General features: G+C 52.7%; 4 protein-coding genes across 4 annotated transcripts; 1 reads left to right on the plus strand and 3 right to left on the minus strand.

The window, feature by feature from the left end:
* Positions 1-93: 93 nt before the first annotated feature.
* On the plus strand, positions 94-5,432 carry JN550_001630 (uncharacterized protein; the record flags this gene model as incomplete). The annotated part of the gene is made up of 4 exons (XM_049312835.1): positions 94-505; positions 559-1,309; positions 1,357-2,926; positions 2,976-5,432. 4 exons carry the CDS (start codon positions 94-96, stop codon positions 5,430-5,432), a joined length of 5,190 nt encoding a protein of 1,729 aa, XP_049176481.1.
* Positions 5,433-6,869: 1,437 nt separating this feature from the next.
* JN550_001631 (uncharacterized protein) lies at positions 6,870-7,313 on the minus strand (the record flags this gene model as incomplete). The annotated part of the gene is made up of 1 exon (XM_049312836.1): positions 6,870-7,313. One exon carries the CDS (start codon positions 7,311-7,313, stop codon positions 6,870-6,872), a length of 444 nt encoding a protein of 147 aa, XP_049176482.1.
* Positions 7,314-7,909: 596 nt separating this feature from the next.
* On the minus strand, positions 7,910-9,002 carry JN550_001632 (uncharacterized protein; the record flags this gene model as incomplete). The annotated part of the gene is made up of 6 exons (XM_049312838.1): positions 7,910-8,001; positions 8,074-8,191; positions 8,272-8,325; positions 8,381-8,419; positions 8,479-8,665; positions 8,941-9,002. 6 exons carry the CDS (start codon positions 9,000-9,002, stop codon positions 7,910-7,912), a joined length of 552 nt encoding a protein of 183 aa, XP_049176483.1.
* Positions 9,003-9,817: 815 nt separating this feature from the next.
* JN550_001633 (uncharacterized protein) lies at positions 9,818-10,654 on the minus strand (the record flags this gene model as incomplete). The annotated part of the gene is made up of 1 exon (XM_049312839.1): positions 9,818-10,654. The coding sequence occupies one exon, from the start codon at positions 10,652-10,654 to the stop codon at positions 9,818-9,820; it is 837 nt and encodes a 278-aa protein (XP_049176484.1).
* Between the last annotated feature and the right edge of the window lie 3,465 nt (positions 10,655-14,119).

Genomic DNA, 14,119 nt, shown 5'->3' on the forward strand with positions numbered 1-14,119 from the left:
TATTTAGGCATTCCTGATCTTCCTGGAAATATCGTAGGCGATGTCCCTTGAAAATCATCCATTTTCTTCAGCAGTGATCAGCTTGTGGACGCCATGGGGCTTTCGAAAGCCCTTCAACGCTTGAAGGTCTCAGTACGCCATGGTGGCAGCAACGTGGACAAGGACCACGCCAATGGTGGCCCATCCGCGCAGACACCAGTGCCACCCATCGATGACAGCTCCTCCATGACTGGGGCTTTCCCGAGCTCGGCCAATATCGCCGACCAGCGACTGTCGCAGTCTAATTCAGGCCCGCTCCAAGGTACAGAATCGGAATCTTCCTGCGTGTCCGGTCCAACTTGCATTTCAACGACTCAAGCCAACCCGGCGCTCTCTCAGACGACGCAGTTGCCATCGGAAACCATGCCGTCGCTATGGAACCGCGCCTACGAAGCTCTTCGCGAAAAGGAGGTGCAGCTCGTGGATCAATACGAGGCGCTTCTCTCCAGAGAATTGGTGGAGCATAGTATGTCTCCGTCGCGGGGCTGTGTCGTTCCTACAAGCTAACACTTGTGTAAGCCACCAGTATAGCCAGACTGCAGGATATACCTCACCACGAAGAGGACTTCAGTCATCCTGAGAATAGAATCAATACTCACCCTGACAAACGCCAGGCCCAACTCAAGAGCATCACCGACCGGGGCATGCAACGAGCGGACGAAAAGAAGACCAAATACACTATCTTCGGCCACGATTTTGTTCTGAGGGACCAGATCGCACAAGTAGCTCAATTCACACAGGCTATCAAAGGCCTCATCAATGAGGCTGTCAAGGTGTCCCCTGAGGCATCGCTCGCCTGGGCCGGCGTCTGTGTCCTCCTGCCGGTGTTGACGAACCCGAGTGCGGCAGAAGAAGCCAATCGTGACGGCTTGTCATATGTTACCTCTCGCATCCGCTACTATGTGGAGCTCGAACGTCTCCTATGGCCGGAAACCATACGCGGCTCGGCCCTGAAACCCGAATTTGACAGCCATATTGTGGACCTATATGAACGCATCCTCGAATTTCAAATCAAGAGCGTTCTGCGATTCTACCGGACATGGGTTGCCAATATAAGTCGGGATGTGATCCGCCACGATGAATGGGAGAAAATGGTGTCCAAGATAAAGGAACTAGAACAGATCGTGCGGGAAGAATCAAGTACTGTGAACACCATTGCTTCACAGAATACTCTAGAAGTCCTCAGCAAGGCGGCAGAACAGCAGTATGGAAACATGCGATCCTTGTTATCCATCGCGGAGGAGCAGCTGGCGGAGCAAAGGCACACAAAGTACGTCACGTCTTCTCACTTCTGAAACCGGACTAAAGATTAAGTAGCCGAATACTCGAGGATCGCCCTATAGACCTTCCAGTCGTCAACGAAGCGCGCTACGATAGCGCCGATGTTCAGGATAGCCCAAGATGTGTGCGCGGTACTCGAAGTCGCATTCAGGAAACAATCAGTCAGTGGGCAGACGAAGACTCCAGCGAACCTTTCTTCTGGCTTGTCGGCCCTGCAGGGACCGGCAAATCCACCATCGCACGCAGTGTTGTTGACTCTTTCTCCAGCGGGAAGCGATTAGTTGCTGGATACTTTTTCAAGAGAGGCGAGCAGAACCGCAATGACACCTCTCGACTGTTTCCCACTCTTGCTATGCAACTGGTTGACGCCATTACTCCCTTCAAAAGCTGTCTTCAGAAGTCCTTAGACGGTCTCGATAGGGACGCAGTGGAAAAGAAGGGGCTTGAATTTCAGTTCGACAAGCTCCTATGGCTCCCCTTGATAGAGCTTCCTCCAGCCGGAACAAACCAATTATCCAAGGCAGTTATAATCGACGCCTTGGACGAGTGTGAACGCCCTGAGCACTTCTCGCGGATCATGACCTTACTGTCCAAGCTTCATAAAATCTCTTCAATTCGCTTGCGAATACTTCTCACAAGCAGACCCGACCCAAAGATTATCGACGCTTTTGAGTCTCTACTCAAGAACAAAACTGCTCGCAGACTTGAGTTACATCGAGAATTCTCTGAAGACACCAAGACCGACATCCAAATTTTCTTGAGCACGAAATTCGCAGACATACGAAGGAAGTGTAGGGTCCAACAAGACCCGTGGCCAACTGCTGAGGACTTGGACTGCCTGCTTCGACTGGCTACAAGCCCCGAGCCCCTATTCATCTATGCTGCCACTCTTTGCCGATTTGTCTACGACGAACAGCGCCCGAGAAATCCAAAGAATCAATTGAAGCTGTGGCTCAAGCAGTGTGAAGACAACAAGTCTCAGCTTAATCAGATTTATGATCCTATTCTCAGCCAGATTTTCTATGGTAATGAGGATGTGGAATCTGGTCAGCAGCTGCAATTCCTGGGCTCTCTTGTTCTTCTCGCTACTCCACTGCCGGCTATGTCACTCGCTGGTCTCCTTGGCATTGACATAGACGATGTCAACTGGTGGCTTCCGGAGTTGCACGCAGTATTAGACATCCCTCCTGAACCCCAAAGCCCTATACGGCTGCTGCACAAGTCATTCAGCGACTTTCTCCTCTACGCCGACGATTCTCATGCCAGCGTGTATCGAGTGAACGCTTCAGAGACACACGCTCTGCTAGCGGCGAAATGCATTCAGCGTATGACGGGAGCATTGAAACGGGACATCTGTGATATCCGAAGACTAGACGCGACTCGAGACGAAATCGACAAGAACATTATAGATCTTTGTATACCTGCCGATCTCAAGTACGCTTGCCTTCACTGGGTTTATCACCTACAAGGCAGTGGACGATCTCTCAACAATTGTGTTTCCTCCTTCCTCTACGAACATTTCCTTCACTGGCTAGAAATCTTGTCACTTCTTGAACGCCTTGGAGACGCGATTACTGCCGTTATATCGCTTCTAGAATTAAGCAAGGTTCGTGATCGTTTCTCCTGATATGCCATACTGGGGCTCACTGATACAGCACTTCTCTAACACCCCTGTGGAATTTGTTGGGTTTGTGGAAGATGCCAGCAAGGTCATTTCAAAATTTGGGTCGATCATTGAGCGCGCACCTCTTCAAATTTACGGGACTCTGCTCCTATTCTCTCCGGCGGCAAGCAAAGTGCACCAAAAGCTTTGGAGTCAACGCATGCCGAGGCTTGGCCATGTTCAGGGTGTGAAATCTGACTGGGATGCACACCTGCAAACGCTTGAGGGCCATAGCGAACCCGTCACAGCAGTTGCGTTTTCGCCGGATGGCAAGCTTCTAGCATCAGCATCAAGAGACCATACGATCCGACTGTGGAATGCATATACTGGCACCCACCTGCAGACGCTTGAGGGCCACGACGATGATGTCAACACAATCACCTTCTCACCCAACAACCAGATCTTGGCGTCAGAATCTAGCGACCAGACAATCCGGATCTGGGATGTAACAACTGGTACGCGTGAGAAAACGTTTGACGTCGACGGGCAATCCGCCGAAGCGATTGCCTTTTCGCCAGATGGCCTGTTTCTAGCATTCGCATCATTAGGAGCTACTCAGATCCGACTGTGGAACACGAAGACTGGCGCAGTCCTGGAAAAGACGTTGGATGACTACGAAGCCTCCGTCTATTATGGTGCCTTCTCACCCGACTTCCAGCTTATAGCATTAGTCTTTACGGATGACACAATTAGGCTCTGGAAACTAGCAACTGGCGCGTACCATTGCACGCTTAGGGGTCATAGTGGCATAATATGGACAGTTGCCTTCTCGCCAGACGGCCAGTTAATAGCAGCAGAATCATCCGATTATACTATTGGGGTTTGGAACACAGCGAATGGTGAGCAGAAGCACATTCTTAAGGGGCACACCGAATCGGTCAACTCAGTTGCTTTCTCCCCAGATGGCCAGCTTTTAGCATCGTGTGGCGACAATACGGTTCGGCTTTGGAGCGCAACAACTGGGTCGCACCTGACAACATTTGCGGATCCCTACTCTTCTGCTGTTACTTTCTCAGCAAACAGCCAGGTTATTTCATCGGGGTCATATGACGGTAGTGTCCGAATGTGGGATGCAAGATTATCTACACACCAAGAATCTTTCGATCACCATAGCGAAAATGTCCGCGCAGTCGTCTTCTCACCTGACGGCAAGCTTGTAGCATCAGCGTCGCAGGACAAAACAGTCAAAGTCTGGGACGCAGTAACGGGGTTACACCTGAGGACCCTTGAGGGCCACAGGTATCCGGTTTTCAGCGTCACTTTCTCACCCGACAGCAAACTTTTAGCATCCGCGTCGATCAACGGTACGGTCCGGATTTGGAACGCGGGAAATGGCACACACCAACAAACACTCGACGATCAAAATGGTCTAATCCGGGCTGTCGCTTATTCAACAGATGGCCAATTAGTAGCAATGGTATCCCTTGGTAACACCATTCGGCTCCATAACGCGAGAACCGGGGCCCACATACATACGCTCAAGGGCCATAGCAGTCCAGTCGATGAGATCGTTTTCTCGCCTGATAGTCGGATCTTAGCGTCGCGGTCACGGGAGGAACCTATCCGGCTTTGGAGTATGAGAACAGGCACGTTCATGTGGATGCTCGAAGATCAAGAAGACCACGTTTTTCAAATCGCCTTCTCGCCCGACAGCCAGCTCATTGCGTTTATATCTGAGGGCCACATTGTTTACTGGAACGCGGTTACAGGTGCGCACCAGCAGACGCTGGAGGTGAGGGACGCCTGGCGAGTCGCCTTCTCTTACAATAATCAGCTTCTAGCGATATCAATAAATGACCTGGTCAAGGCAGAAAGGATCGATCTCTGGGACACAACGATAGGTGAACACAGGCACACACTCCAGGGCCACAGGGGCACTGCTACGGACATTGTCTTCTCACCCGACAGCCAGCTTGTCGCTGTAGTATCACAAGATAGGACTCTCCGGCTTTGGAACACAGTAACATATACCCACTTGCATACACTCGAGAGCCCAAATGATGTTATCACAACAATCAAGTTTTCACCGGATGGGCAAATGATAGCGTCAGCATCACGAGACAAGACGGTCCGTCTCTGGGATACAACAACGGGCTTACAACTACAGGTGATGCAGTACGACAAAGGCTTTGTTAGAGAGATCACCTTCTTTCCTAACGAGCTTGTACTGTCAGTATCAAGTGACGAGTTAGACCGGTTCTGGAATCTCTGGAACCCAATGACGCTCGAATTCCACAGATACCCTATCACAGCTGCTCATGAACAAAACACTCCTGATCCGCTCACCTATGGGGTCAATCTTAACGCGTATGGAAAGTGGATCATGAAAGATTCTGAAAAACTCGTGTGGCTTCCTCCGGAATACCGACCTTCAACATGGGCTAGAAGAGAGTCTACGATCTTCATTGGGTGTAGTTCAGGTCGACTTCTCAGATATGAAGCTGTTTGACTGTAATACTTCTGCAGCATTGGTCTATCTTTGAGAACCAATCACATTTCTCAACCACGATCTTGTGGACTGTCGTCCGACAGACCCGATCCCCCGATTCAGCCACGACACTGAAGCGCGCGGAGAAGCTGGTGCCACCGGCAAGTGAGCTGCCGGTATCCCACGATGCCGGTATTAGTCGTGATCTTATTGGGTTCGCAGACTGAACTGCCGCGGGCCTAGGTCAATCGTTGCTTGGCATTGGTCCTTTGGACACTTCAGTTGTCAGACAGTTCATCAGCTCTATTTCAGCGTAGTCACAGTAAGTCAAAGCGAGATAATTTTGAGATGTATTTCCATGTATCTGTTGTCTGATCTCGGTTGCTGTTCTTCTTGCAATGTCCAACCGCCAGAGAATTAGCGACATTGCTCAAAGTTGCGATATCTAAGCTTTAGCGTCCACAGCCATATTCTCTAGCTAGACCAAAGCAGGCTTCGGCCTTCGAGTACCACATCCAGATTGAGTGAATGGCCTTGCCCAGCACTGCTTTCCATGTGGGTAGAGCAGATATAGACTCCAGATTTGGTTGAATCTTAGCTTTCTTGCTCAGCTGAGTCGACTCACAATCCATGTCTTCGAACAAGACCTCGTCATCTCTCCAGGTATGCGACAAAAGAGCATATTGCGGTATCTCCAGGTGCTACCCTTTCTGAAGAAGAACCAAATGGAAGAGGAACCGCATGAGAAGAACCCCAGCTTCAATGGCGACACCTTGAGGAGCGGTGTCTTGGTCGAAACAGCATGTTGACGGATCAGAAAGCAGACATCGAAATGGAGGTGAAAGTTCAGTTGTGATACGGTGAAGACATGTGCGACCAGTCAATTGGAGTTTTGAATTGTCTTATCATCCTGGCGCGACACCCACGAAGGCTGGCGAGCCCATTTTGAAGACAGCCCGGTTGGATCCGCATCGCTCCGCGAGGTAGTTAATCATTACAAAGTCCTCACGACCTCGTGGGTATTTGGGTTCTTTCTATTATTATGGTTCTTTAAACAACATGCGATCATAAAGTGATGTTTACCAATGAATGCCTTCTCTTTTATTTCTGTAACGTGCCGGCCTAGGGTACTACTCCTCGTTTAGAGAGAGAGCACCGGAGCCATGGAGGAAGTCTCCTGTGTTCTAAGAATATTTAGATTTAGAGCCAATGGTTACACAGACAATGAAACCACAAGAAAGGATTGCTGGCTTCAGTGGTAGCAAGCTGATCGAGCGTATGGTATACAGCTAAGTGAAGAAATTAGAATGGGTATTATACAGGAGCCCTGCCGCCCTCCTTTTCACTTACGTAGTGAACAAACATAGCATATTGCCTAGCCGATAGTGTTGTACAACATCAGCCCAAAATTTCCAGATACCTAACTCCCTCCCCGGCCCTATTACCTGTCTTCCCAGATTAAGCCCTGTACACTACCCGCTTCTTTTCGAGACTCACCGGCGCCGCGGTGACCACCACGACCGCCGTGGACGTGACGTCGGGCTGGGCAACGACCTCGATCTTGCAGAAGCGGTCGGCCGGGCAGCCGTCCTCGCCGGGCTTCTTGCAGATGAAGCCCGGCGGGCAGGCCTCGGGCACGGGAAGCTCAGGCGCGCCGGCGCAGGGGGCCGGCTGGCCGACGTCCTGCAGGCAGTACCAGGTGCCGGCCCAGAGGTGGGCGCCGCAGTCGCCGGCCAGCGCCGGGTTCAGCGCCTGCAGCCGGGCCACGTCGCCGCACATGGCCCGCGCCACGGCCTCGCACGTGTCGCCCGCCTTGGCCGGGTACCAGTACGCGCAGTGCGCGTTGTGCGGCTCCTGGACGGGCGAGGGGACCGCGACGAGGGTGGAGGCTTGGTTGCCCATTTTTAGGGGGGGGGGGGGGGGGTTTTTTTGTCTGGGAGGTTTTGTGATTGGTGTATCGTCTATGGAATCAGTGTAGATCGGTGTTTAGTTGAGTCAGTCGTTTGTACGCTTGGGTTTAGTTTCTGCGTTTCTCTTCAGTCATCGTCAGGCTGTGACGGGCTATCATGTCTTTTTCACGATGCTTAGGTGTGACTGCTGCTTCTTTGTCACGAGAGCCCATTGTCTACGGGACACGAGGCGGCTTCACTCCCCTCTGTTCAAGGGGCAGTCACATGGCTGAAGATGGCAATGTCTATTGTCTGCTTTGCCACCCCTGTCTTTGACCGGTAAGGCACAGGGAATGTTGCGAAGGCAAAAATAATAAAATCGAATGAAATATCATTGAGTCTTTAAGATACACATGGTATAATGCATTTCGTCAACCTCATCCAGTAAAAATCAAACCAAGGTATTCTGTGGCCCGCCTGTTAGCCGCTAGCGTGGCGTTACTCGTATTCCTCTTCACACATCCCGAAATACTCATGAAGTGTGATGTGACCTCAACCAAATCATCTGCTCGCTTCGCTTGTTCCCCATTATATCCAACAAACGCCGTCTTACTCGCAGAAAATGTCAAAATCGGCAGTCGAGCTCGTCAGCGTAGCAAAGCTGGTCACCGTCGCGCTCGAGGCAGCTTGTTTGCATTGGTCTGTGAGAAGGAAACCCATAAAGTCAGCAAGACTGTCAAGCAAGGGCCTATCCGCCGAAGGCCTGGACTTACCATTCTGCTTATCACAGTCCCCTACTTCGAGAGAGCCGCCCTTGTTACTGTTTGCCTGGTTGGCGCAGAGGTTTTTCTGGTTGTCACATGCTCGGCCTGCCGCGGATTGGAAGTCCGTCTGCGTGGCACAAAGGCGCTTAGTTAGCCAGGATTGTCCGACTCGTAAGCGTATGCAGAGTAAGACCAGAACCGACATACAAAGGTATCACCGTCCACCTCAAATGGCCTTTCCGGGTTGCCCGAGTTTGTGATCTAGCATCTCCGTCAGTATGGTATCGACCTGTGGCGGCACCAACAGTGAGCTTACAGCCGGGGCAGCTTCGCCTCCCAGTTTCCCGCTAAATGCCTGAGCTACAGCGTGAGCATATCTCCATTGCAAGGCTTGGTTATTGGGCCGCCTCATACCTGGAGATTCGTCGCAAGCTGCCGCGGCAGCAGTGCCATCTTGAAATCTCTTTGCATCTCCTCGACGAAGTCGCCTGCAGCAGCACTGGCCACGAGCAGAGCGACCACCGACGTCAAGCTGAGCGCACTGCACTTCATGGCCGGTCGACAGTCGGGTTGATTAAAGTTATAAGCGGACGGGGTGAGACTATAGGTCAATGTTAGACTCCACAATCATTATTGAGCAACCACGGTGAGGCGCGTACTAAGGCGTCGAGCAACAGGTCTATGGCTGTTAATGCTCTTCTTTCCAGTGCAAAACAGTGCGCTCGGCGTCTCGAGTTGAGTGCGTGCTGGGTATTGAGCTTCCGCCGTGTATATGTGCAATGATTTCCAGGGGTAGCGAACAGTTCGAAGACAGATTACGGCGCGTACGAGCCTAGGTAGGTGAAAGGTAAATGAAATTGAATTCGAAGAACCTACGGTTTTGCCATCTCAGTCATGACAGCTCCAGATCGTCCGAGCCATTGGCGTTGAGGTCTCATCGTGGATGAAGGCTGAAACGGTGCTGAGACGCCTGCACCCCGGAAGAGGTGGTCCAACCAAACCCACGACACTCCCACTTTATAGAGTCGACCTTTCCGGGAGCCGAGACCCCCGCACCAAAAAATGTTGTTCAAACCGGGGTATCTGAACTGGTTGCAATGCCGACCAGAAAAAAGAAAAAAAGGTCAGCACCGTCGAGACATGTCGTCCTGGGTTCACGTGAGTCTACAACTTTGACAAGACGTCGCATCCATGTCTAGAAGACGGCGCCGGTGGCCCGCCGTCTGGGTTTTGACTCTGTACCTGCATACCGAGTCATGTTGCTCTTCCCAGTGCTCTGGGACCTAAGAGGTAGGGCGAAAATTTGAGTTTGGGACCACCACAGGTTGTCAGGGGCGAAGGGGTTCCTATATACGATCTATGAGAATGTAAAGGGGTTCAGTATTATTAAGCAGTATACATTTTCCGGCAATGCCTTCAATCGATCGATCAACCCATCCCTAGAGTTGGGACCGTGAAATCCTTATGCCTGAATGCTGCTACCAACAAACCCATCTGATTGCTCAAATCAAGCCTGCCTCGCAGTCGTATGCATACGCGCCGTGGTCGTCTTCTTTGAGAAGTTCCAGTCAGATGATCCGAGATTTTCTATCCATAAGACAGTTGCATCTTAGGGGACAAACTGATGCAAGTTCCCGCAACTCCTAGATACGCCGGTTGAAAAAATGACAGGCCAAATCGAGACGTGGAAATCGGGCCACGAGAGGTAGGTGGGGTGTTTTGTGTGTGTACATGCGTCGTGAATGGTCGGAGCTTAGAAGTTGGTACCAGTGTTGCTCTGGGTCGGGGCGTGATACGACTCCAGGGTGCTCTGGAACGGGCTGCGGCCAGACATACTACCGCTGGCCTCGCTCTTCTCCGGGCCACTGTTGAACTGCGAAGTACCGGCGCCGTAGTTGACCAAGTCCTCGCCATCCTGCGATCTTCTGCGGCGCAGGCGCCAGAACAGGACACCGGCGACAGCCAAGATGATGGCTCCACCGACACCAACGCAGACACCGATGATGGTGTTGCGAGTCTGGTTCGACATGGCGGCGTTGGCGTTCGAGTCTCCCGTCTGGGCCAGCGAGCCGGTGGGGGTGACAACGGCCGAACTAGAGATGGTGGACACCTGGCCGTCAGAGGCGGTTACGGTGGAAACAAAGGTGGTTGTGAAAGGCGAGGCAGCGGATGTAGTGGCGTCAGTGGCAGAGGCTGAGCCGTCCGACGTGGTTGTGGGCGCATCAGTGGTGGGTCCATTTCCGCTGCTCGTCGTGGCCGGGCCCTGTGTGGTAGTTGGAGCAGTGGTCGTGCCCTGAGAAGTCGTGGGCACGGTGGTGGTCGGCTTGGTGGTCGGCACACTTGTAGTCGTAGGGTCGGTAGTGGTAGGGTCCGCCTCGGAGGTAGTGGTGGGAGCGGTAGTAGTGGTGCGCCTGGTGGTGGTCTGGGGTGCTGACGACGAGGAGCCCGACGAGTCCTGTCTGGCGATGACGGCGTTGCCGACCTCGTTGGTGGCCTTGCCGATGAAGCCGAACTTGAGCCAGGTAGCCTCGGCGGCGCTGAAGACCGACAGGGCCACCAGCAGGAGGTGGATAAGGCGCGACGAGTACATGATGGCGGCGATGGATGAGGTCCAGCCGAGGGAAAGGTGTCGCGAGAAGGACGAGGATAGAGAAGTGGTCGAAGAGGGTCAGGTTAGATTATGCAAAGTCCACGCGCGGTGGCCCGTTGCCAATCACAGGCGGGCGGTGCGCAGTGACGGAGTCCCTAATCTGAAGCAGGCGGTGTCGAGCACGCGAATCTGTCGGAAACACGAGCGGCCCCTCTTGGCTTTGGACGTGAGAGTGCTTTTGGTTTGGCTTTGGTCGGATGGGACGAACACGTGTGGGTGTGCGGTGATGGAACGAGAGGAAGGAAAACAAGGTGGTGCGTCAACTGGTCGTGCGAACGATGGCGAGAAGGTCGGAAAAGGCGAGAACAAGTCGGAAACAAGGGAAAAGGGACGAAGTATTTTTCTTATGACTGTTCGTGTGTACTTTGGCTGAACGAAAGGAGAAACGAGTGTGGGTGTTCAACGAGCGGGCGTTGGCGGCGGGTTTGTATGTAGTAAACGAGCAGCAATGCAACGGGGGCCGCAGGGACAATGGGAAGGAGAGAGAAAGGGCGTGTGGACTGGTCGTGGTGGTGTGTGGTGTGAGAGAGCGAGGCCGAGAGAACCCCAGCAGGCCCAGTGAGACCCAGAGACCCAGAGACCCAGAGACCCTCTTGGGACCCCCGGGCAAATCCCCATCTCAGACCTCTCTGCCATTTGCCAGGCCTCGTCAAGCTCGTCTGCCCACCCCGACGAGATTATTTGATGGGTTCGTTACACGCAATGGGCTCGCTGGGGCCGCCCCCCCTTCTGGCCACTCACCGCGCCCCAATTGTGTGGGCCCAGCTCGTATTACGTTGCCCATCTGCATTTCTTTCACGGCGCCGGCATCCATGGATGATAGCCCGACCCCCAACACCCCCCCATAAGGGGTCCAGGGCCGTCTTGACAGGGCAACGCCGTCCACTAACCGGCCCACCCCGTTTGCTGCTAGCCCACACAGCGCAGCCAGTGCATTAGTTATGGGAGCGCTAAGGGCAAGTTAGTAACAGAGCGAGACCAGTGTCGTCGCGGCGAGCGCGTGTGCCGTTCGGCAGCCAGACGACCAGAGCAAAACGCTGCACACTAAACACTGGTCCTGCACTCCAGCCCGTCACATGCGACGCATTGCTTTGCGCAACTAGCGATGCATCCCCCGTTGTCTGACTGTGTAACGACTCAAGGCAGCATCGTGCTTTTCCAACGTGCTTGCAGTCTGTTTTTACACGAGCTGATGGGCTGACAAGGCGCATATCGCCCACCTGGGGCCACACCCCCCTTGCGCCAGTGCAGGAAACAAACTTCGCTGGTGCCATCCGACTGTCTGGAATCCCCCAGGATGGTCTCACCCGACCAAATATGGGTGGTTGTTGTCGACGACTAAGCCGCAACTCACACACATAACTTACATCCCTACCGTAGGTAGTCTTGACGACCAGTTTGTTGTCCACTCGAATATGACATGTACATAAACGTATCTTGCATTGTCGTACCGAGTCAACGACTGCTGCTCAGACAGAACATCACCATTTAAAGCGACTATTTCGGGTGTCCGGATATAGAGCAGATCCACCGCCGATGCCACCCGGGTCCCTGTGTCGTTCTTGGCTTCGGATAGAGTGCTTGATCAATAACTGCTTGTACTATTGGACCCCTCTGCAAAACCTGGTTTGACACTACCTTCGCACGTCACGGCACGGCATGCTTTGCTATACCTGGCGGCTTCTCGCGCTTCTTGTGCTTGCTTGGCAGGCTCGGGGTCTGGGGCAGAACATCGTCATTGCTCGCCCCGCGACCCTTCAGCCCTTTGTGATCGACCGACCGACCGACCGACTAGGGTTCGGCGGGTGGCGAAGAAGCAGGCGCAGGAGCCGGGTCGCTTCCATGCAATGCATCTCACAGTGCATCATAAACGTCTTTTTTCTTCGCTCTCGCGCTGCCCGGCGCTGTTCCTGCGCTGCTGACTGGCTGAGCCCCAGCCCGAATCCGGTAACCGACCAAGCCTTGCAGCGGCCTCAACCTTCCTCTTGCGGTCTCGAGCGTGCCATGACATCCTTCTGCTGGGAATCCAGCAGCACCTCAACACAAACCAGCCCCGTTGGCCCCCAAGCTTGCGTCTCGCATCGTTCCTATGTACTTGTCGACCCCGATACTGCGTTTTCAGTGGTTTCATCTTTGCACGCGTATTACATGGTGGTTTGCTAGACTTCTGCAGACCACTGACACTGACATGCTATGGATACACTGAGACGCCATTCGCGTTGACTCCACCCCGCGCTGATTAGTCATTCACAGAGTCTTAGTATAAAGTCCTCCTGTGTCACTTTGTGCAGCCATGTTGAAGATATAGGCCTCTTGATCATCCTCACCGAGATCCACCTAGGTCTTGAACTGAACTGCTCTCATGACGATACCGGATAGTTCTATATGGTGCTGATGCCCTGCAGGCGACAGACACCGTCGGCCAGCCTATTGCCTTGGTAATGAGCACGAGTCATGCTGTTCGAAGATGGGGGATACGTGCTTGATGTGACAGCAATGAATGAGTTCAGTGCATAAGCGGAAGGAGCCCACAAGCAGTTACCATCGTACAAGTTGTCATTCGAATTTGAACTCCATGTTAGTGAAGCTCAAGACTAGCGACTGTGTTTGTGCTGCCCGACACCGCGACACGTATGTCAGTTCATATTGTTCAAAAGTGGCTCAGGTCGTAAGCGATTACAACAAAACAGCTATTTGAAGGTCAACAGAAGTGTCTTATGGAATAGGCATCCGGTGATCCAGGGACTTGCCGCCTGATAACAAGAGTCATCTCGCGAGGGTTGAAACCTTCACGGGGCTCGACGATGAACAAAGACTCGAAAGGCTGGGTTCATGTACAGGCTTGACATAGCCAATGTTGACGGCAGGGTCAAGCTATCAACCCGACTTTCATAGGTTGCCGAGCTTGTGACGGTATTAGTCTGCCGGGACTCATATATTCCACTATGCAAGAAGCAATATGCACTCCCAAGAAGCAATATGGAGTTCACCAGAATCCACTGCCATGTCTGGTCCTTTGGTATTAATGGGTTGCCCGCAATGCGTAATGATATGTGACGCAGGATGCTATGTGGTAGAACTTCCTGCTCATTGAGCGGAGCGCACACCAAGTGGGAACAAATGGCTCTTGGAATTCTTCTAGGCGATAGATGATATCACCTTCTGAACCGCGTCACTCGCACTTTCGAATCGGACTTGCCAAGGCAGTCTGTTGAGAGAACAAGAGCAGGGTTGTGGTAGATATCTTGTTATCAGGACGAGTGACAAAATTTGGCACTTATATATATTCTGACTTGTTTCTGATTCGATGTTCCATGGCCTGGACGGGGCGGATCTTATCTTTTGAGCACAAAATCTAGCAGAATTCACCAACACCTTATTTGCAGCGATGCCGACGTCTCACTC

This window comes from Neoarthrinium moseri, assembly GCF_022829205.1.
Source record: "Neoarthrinium moseri strain CBS 164.80 chromosome Unknown scaffold3_Wmoseri_CBS_16480, whole genome shotgun sequence".
Lineage (NCBI taxonomy): Eukaryota > Fungi > Ascomycota > Sordariomycetes > Amphisphaeriales > Apiosporaceae > Neoarthrinium > Neoarthrinium moseri.